At 44.2% G+C, this 7334-nt stretch overlaps 1 protein-coding gene across 1 annotated transcript; it reads right to left on the bottom strand.

Moving 5' to 3' along the window:
• Nucleotides 1-5995: 5995 nt before the first annotated feature.
• On the bottom strand, nt 5996-6469 carry LOC149069447 (la-related protein 6-like). The gene has a single exon (XM_089250064.1). It carries the CDS (start codon nt 6467-6469, stop codon nt 5996-5998), a length of 474 nt encoding a protein of 157 aa, XP_089106190.1.
• Nucleotides 6470-7334: the final 865 nt, after the last annotated feature.

Below are 7334 nucleotides of genomic sequence, written 5' to 3'. Positions count from 1 at the left end.
TCTATTGAAACAAAACGTTTTTTCGCCTGCTATGGTAGATCTTACCTTGCCCATCATTTCAATATTCATATTGAATTGATTTTAAAAATCACAGTAAACTTTCCCCCGTCGTCTTATCGGTCGTAGGTCCTCGGCTGTACCTCTACTACGATTTCAGGACGAAATAACTGGGTTCTAGACTCCAAAAAAAAGAAAACAACACTTTATTTCATTTATTATCCAACACCTCCAACGAAACCGTCCTGTCTCTTCGGTACAAACTTTCACACTCCCCTCTATTTTTCGAATGTCTTAAATCGTTCTCTCGCGACTCCTGTTTTCTCCCAGGCCTTCTATCCACTCTTTTCTCCTGAACCTTACACGTCCCATCATCGAAAAGCACATCCATCATTTTGAGCGTAACTCAGTTTCTCAACGGTAACCGTGACAAGACTTCGGCATTACCTTGCATATCACCTCGGGTCCCCTGGGCCAACGCATGATGCTATCCGGCAGGCGAGCAGCAGCAGCTGCTGTGGAAGCCGCCATACCACTCTTGAACGGCAAATAACGTTTTCTCATCCAAGAGTTCATGGGGTGGAAGACTTAGCCGGTTGGCTTCTGGATTTCTCGGTCTTCGGCTGCCGGTTCGGAGCTCTGTTAATTCCCTTGGCAAATGAGCACGAAAACGACCGCCAGTCCTATTGCTTGGACATTTCTTGCCTATACTGGAACCGTTTCAGTGCCGATTTCCTTCTGCTATCAGGATGTCCATCGTCGTATCGTTTCGAGTTCATCTTCAGCTGTGAGGACCTGCCCTCGGACGCGGACTTGTCCCGACTGGTCTTGTACATGTCTGATAGGAGAGACCTTGACGCCGTCCTCGGCGACGTCGTGGCCTTCTTCTGCGATCGCTCTATGGGTGTATTCGTTGGTCTTGTACTCTACGAGGGCGAACGTTTTCTTCACCACGTCCCCGTTGACATAGAGCCGCGCTTTGTATAGACATCTGGTATCATAGACTAGCTATAATACCCGGGTTACTTGGCGTAATGCCTGGGTTTTCTTCAATGAGACTTTTTGGATCGCGTGATATCTCCCTCTTTTTTTGAGGGACATACAAACCGTGTCCAAGTTGAACCAATATGGCGACTTCCTGCGCGACTCATGAAATAAACAAATCTAGATTTACACAGAAACGTAGAAATGAATATTTTTTTTTCTTCTTCAAGGGACGCCAAGTATTTCGATTCCCCCCCCCCCACCCTTGAAGTTCTAGTTATTCATCTGCCTGTTTCTGCTTCAAAAAATATTAAAGCTGTGGAATTACTTTATGGGCCCATAATTAATTTTAAAACAATCTAAACTATATGAATTTATGCATTATACAAAAAGGAGACATTTTTTTTCATACTTGAGAAGATATAAATAAAGAGTTGAAATCAATGTTATTGTATGGATCGCTCACCTCAACTGAAAAGTAGGTCCGGCTAACTACTTCATATTTAATCTCCTGGGCTTCGTATATCTCTCAGCGAACTCAATATTTCAAAAATCGAGAATTCAATAAAATTTTTAAAATTATTGATGTGACAGAAAACCTCACCAAATTTCCGCATTTCTACAGTAAAATCGGCAATTTTAACACTGATTTCTATGAGGATTACCCTTTCCCTGACCTTCAAAGTGATGCTGATGATGATTATGACGTCTATTCAAAAAGCCTCATTACTGAGAGTATTGAAAATATGGCCAACCATTATAAAGGCATAAACTATTATACATATATTAACAGGATTAAAGAAGTGACGAACCATTGTAAAGTCATAAACACGTCTGAAACTCATTGCTAGGGAACCACGGTAACCAAAGTAAACGTTCGGAAAGTGATTGTTGAGGCTCAAAAACTATTGTTGCCTGACAGGTTTTTGCCCATTTGGGGCACTTGCCCTACTCTGACGAAATTTTAAAGTAGCCTATCGTTCAAGTCGGGTCCCACTTGGTATATATGCAAAATTTCGTGACGATTGATCTAAAATTGTAGATTTGTATAGAGAACATACACACACACAGACAGAGAGACACACAGAAAATCAATTTTGTAACGAATCTATTTTTCCAGCATGGACATTTTTACTTACTCTCTGTGGCCTTACAGCACCTAATGCGTTTTGTTTGTTTATACGTTGTTAAAAGAAGTTGAGAAGAGAAAATCTATCTTCCAAGAAAAGAGAACGTGAGTTGGAATGTGGCTTCCGTCCTGGAAGGTTGTCTGTTTTGAATGTGCTTCGAAATAAAGGCTTCTTCGTTAAGTTCCGTAGTTTCGTGTATAAATTGGACACCCCTCCAATAGCAAGTGTTTAGGGATATTCCGCCACCTCACGGAAAGGAGACGCACCCTCCGACACGACGTCCCCTTATAAAACTGACGCCCAACGTCGTGGCTCGAACTCAAGGCAGTACGAAACGGACATTCGATCTCAACTGTGAGGTTCTTGATAGCGCCTAAAATCGAAATGGCGTACTTGGCCAAAGGTAAGAAACGTGATTTGATCCTACTCGCTCTAGAATTAGGAGAGAAAGTTCCGAATGATTCGCGTGTAGTAGATCTCAAGCATATAATAACAAAGTCCTCCGGTTATGAGGAAGAATTCGTGAAAGCCATGTTGGCTAGTATTATCGGAGAAAGAGAGGGGGAAGAAGAACATTTTCTGGATGTCTGGAGTGAGTGGACTACCCCTGAAGAGATCGTGGAGAAACTTGATGCTTATGATAACCTTCGAAACAAAAAGAGTGAAATCCAATGCGAGAGGAAGAAGTTACATTCTAAGCAATATGAACCCCCTAGGTCCCCAGTGCGACAAAGGAACTTTCATTCTAATCAACGTGTGAATCCGGAATCGGAAGAGGCAGGACGTCATCCTGTCTTAAGATGTTATGGTTGTGGGGAACCTGGTGTTACCAAGTCCCGATGCCGAACTTGTAATCCTCCAACGGATAGACCAGGACCCAGTGTCAACGCTTTGGACTTATACAGTTTATCATCCCATCCTAATACGGAATAGAAAGATGCCAGTAGCAGTCATATCCTAAGATGTTACGGGTGCGGAGAACCTGGTGTCGTCAAGTCCCGATGTCGAAGTGCAATCCTGCCACGAACACCCCAGAAGTTGGTGTCGACACCTTGGACCTTAACAGTTTCTCAACTGAGAGACGACAAAGAAATGCTATCGAAGTCATGATCTGTCATAAGCGTGGAGCTGTGTGTGCTGACACGGGTGCCACACATTCGGTGGCAGGGGAGAAGTTATATCATCTCCTACAAAAACATGGTTTGCCCTTTTCCCGCAAGAATATCGTTATGAGACTAGCCGATGGATATGCTCATAGAGCTGAAGTCCTAACTACGACTGTGGACATTAACGTCCAAGGTAAAGTGATTCCCACCGAGATGATGGTGCTACCACAGGCCAGAGAAAACCGAACCCTTCTCGGTACCAACTTTCTCAGTGATGCTGGTATCGTCCTGGTTGTTCAGCAAGGAAAGTGGTACTTCTCTGAAGCTCCTGAGAAGCGACATCCGTTCGTCGAAAGCCCATCTGAAAGCAGTGCTCTCCTGGAACTACCTGCTGAGTCACCCTCGTGTCGACTTCGTGAAGATAAAGGTACCCACCTTACTTCTCAGCAACGAGAACTTGATTTATTTCCGCCGGAGTTCAAGCGATGCTTCAAGCCAGGGGGAGGCCCGATACCTTTCATCGAGCAGCGAGAACTTTATTCCTTCTCAGAAGAATCCCATAGATGCTCCAAGTTAGGGGGGAGGAAGTCCTTTTCTCAAGCACCAGATCAAAAAGAGTGGTGATGACAGGGTATACCACTGTAACGGTGGCCCTGGAGAAGGTTACGAAAAGTGTCGTGTTTCAAATTCTCGCTCGACCTCGCGAGGAAGGCATGCTTGCTATAACTGCGGTCGACGTGGACACGTTGCCCGAAGATGTTGGGATCCGATAGTGTGTTACCAGTGTGGAAATCGTGGTCATATTGCCCGTAACTGTCCAGGAAGCCATGCTGATAAGATATCCAGCCCAATTGGTCAAGGAGCCAAGCAGTGTGAGTCGTTGAACTTCATTGTAGTGGAGAAGAGTTCACGGACTCTCCGCGAGTCCCAAATTGGGAATGATTTATGAAGTTTATATTTTGGATAAGATCATTGAAAACGTTGAATCTACTCAGGAAGCTGAAGATTGCCTGAACGGGAGGAAACAAGAACTCGTCTTGAATCCCGTAAAGCAGTACCGATTCCAAAGGGAGTTGACTCCATTACGAGATGCTGAGACCACAACCGTGGTTACCCGGACCCCAATAGAGTGGCGTTCTTCAAAAGTGCTTCCGAACCCTAGTCGACGTCCCCAGAACCAGTGTGACTCGAGAACTGAACTTCGACCTGACACAAGAGTGTCAGCAGTTGCCCGGAGCTTCCCGTTCTGTTCGTCAGGAACTACTCCCAAAGGAAAGATGCCTCTTACTGGCTCCTCGCCGAGACGTCGTCGGAGCCAGAGGGGGAGATTGTAACGAATCTATTTTTCCAGTATGGACATTTTTACTTACTCTCGGTGGCCTTACAGCACCTAATGCGTTTTGTTTGTTTATACGTTGTTAAAAGAAGTTGAGAAGAGAAAATCTATCTTCCAAGAGAAGAGAACGTGAGTTGGATTGCGTCTTCCGTCCTAGAAGGTTGTCTGTTTTGAATGTGCTTCGAAATAAAGGCTTCTTCGTTAAGTTCCGTAGTTTCGTGTATAAATTGGACACCCCTCCAATAGCAAGTGTTTAGGGATATTCCGCCACCTCGCGGAAAGGAGACGCACCCTCCGACACGACGTCCCCTTATAATTTTATATATATAGATAGATAGAGCTTCGATTGACGACTGTCACGTCGACAACTCCGCCATGCTCTGACATAAACTGTTTTGAAATAAACAAAATCTTTTGCCGTGCTCTGCCATAAACAAGATCTGTTTTTCACTCCGAGACTTGCAACAAAGAATAATCAAGAACAAGATAACTTTGAATCAGACTCATGTTCTGATTCAAATTATGAACAGTAATTGATGTGACTCTCTAACGACGAACAATGATGTTCCACTGGATTCCGTTGTCGTTGGAATCTTAAGTCGAACAATGATGTTTCTGTGAATTTCCATTGTTAATCTTGAATTTACATTGTCACATTTTCATCATAAACATTGTTCTTGTCAAAATGTGCTGGAAATGTGATGGTTTTTTGTTGAAATTCTGGATTGAACTATGATGTTTCTTCGAATTCCCATTGTCAATATTCATATTTTATTCGTATGTCTTTTTCAGTGTATTCATTTTGTTATTTTTGAATTTATTACGTACAATATTCAATGCATATTTTTAGACACAGTGATGCTTTTAGTATTGCCATTCTATTAATATTTACCCATATAGATTTTTTATACAGCTATCTCTTCAATCATATTTTATTCAATGTAACCACATTTTTATCGTAACATTTCAGTATGGTTTCTCTTCAGTAATACTATATTCAATGTAACCACATATTAATCGCTATATTTCAGTATTTTTGTACTTGTACTAATTTTCAGGTGAACCAGATCATTTCCAAAGCATTTCTTGACTTTGAGATTGTATCTGTCACTCGGAAATATTAGAACAATGTTCTATGTCCCACCTACAACATTTGAACAGTGAAATGTGATAACAATGGTCCTACGAGACCAGTTTGTCAATTCCCATATTTTGTTGTACTCACTTCCCATCTTTTTCTCTTTTGTTCACTCTATTTTCAGATTATTAGTGATGCGCATCCAGAATGCTACAGGAAGGGTTGGACTGAAGGCACGTCAACAGACGAAGGGTTAGGAACAAGGTGTAGTGATGAAGGCGAATGGTACATGTGCTGCTGGATAAGGATGGACATTTGGTTCGGTTCTGTTGCTCCTTTGCGTGGGGAGCGGCGGATGACGACGTTAGTTTATAGGCCGTGTGTAGGAAGTGTGGCTGTTGCTGTTTGGGGATGGCGTGGGGCTCCGGCGGATGTGGATCCTGTGGCCAGGCCTGGATGCCGGTAGGATTTTTTCCAGCATGGCCCAGCCGAAAGGTGGACCGCTTATATCTCGTAAGGGACAGAGTGGGGGCCATATGTTTGGTGTTGGCGACATAAACTGTGACATGGACTCGGGTGTCACTTTCTCGGACGGCATGTCGCAGACCAGGTTCATTTTAGCGCATCTGGTCTCCTCGAACGCCGGTATGGGCACGATCCGGCGCACTTTAGTACTTTCTCCGTTGACTTGGAGTTTGTTCGAGTTCCTGAGACCGTACCGGACGACCCTCCAGTCCTTGGTCAGGGTCTTGCCCTTCCTAAAGGATGAAACCAACCTAAGACTGATGTAGCCCTCCTTGTTCCTCCGAATTAGTTTCAGCAGGAATTTGTTTTTCATGATGTTGAAGTCGCTGAAGTAGCGCTCGACTTGGGCAGAGCATCCTCTCTTCAAGTTCTTCGTTAGGTATGCCAAAATCGCTGTTGTTGCTGTCGTTGGACTTGGCTTTCTATTCGCGCTTGGCACCAGAATCGGCAGATGAAGGACACACATCGTTCTTACGGTTTGGCTCATTGATCGGACTTAGAACTAGTACATTTCCCAAGAGTGCATCGTATGCCGTCGGACATTTTAACATTTCATTTATCAAGCGACTCGACACTGCGCAAGTAATCGGCACATAGAAGTCTCTCCAGGTGCCCTCTTGATTCTTGTGGCGCGAAGAAAACATCTGTCGGAACTTCTCTGGGGTGAGTTTGCATCTCCGCAGTAATAGTTCTTTAACTTGATTATAGTCCTGTACTTGCTCTTCCGGCTCGCGGGCAGTTAACTGGTTCATCTCGTAGGGAAGAAGTCCCAAGAGTTCAGCTAACCAATCTTCCCGTGCCAGGGCCACGCGACGAGCTTGCCGCTCGAACAGCACCAGGTACAGACTTATGTCTTCTTCCATCCTGAACTTCTGCATCATGTTCTGGAAATCGAGGCTAGGGGTTCTGCCGCGCAGAGCCTGATTACCCTCCTCTCTTCTGGCTTCTGTCCCGATCCTCAGTCTTTCGAGTTCATGTTCCATCTCTCTATCTCTACGCCGCTCCTCCATCTCTTCTCTCTCTTTCCTATTGTCTATGATCGTTTTCAGCATCTCTCTGCATGTCGCTTCGTTGTACAGTTCACTTTCCTGTATGGTTATCACTAATTGCATTAAGTTGAACTCTGGTCGGACTTCTACCCCAAGTTGTTGGCGGCCATGGTCTCCAGATCTTCCTTG

This window comes from Pholcus phalangioides, unplaced genomic scaffold, assembly GCF_987345545.1.
Source record: "Pholcus phalangioides strain wild (caught in Gottingen) unplaced genomic scaffold, Ppha-v1.0 ptg000022l_1, whole genome shotgun sequence".
Classification (NCBI taxonomy): Eukaryota; Metazoa; Arthropoda; class Arachnida; order Araneae; family Pholcidae; genus Pholcus; species Pholcus phalangioides.
This window is presented reverse-complemented; position numbering and strand designations above follow the sequence as displayed.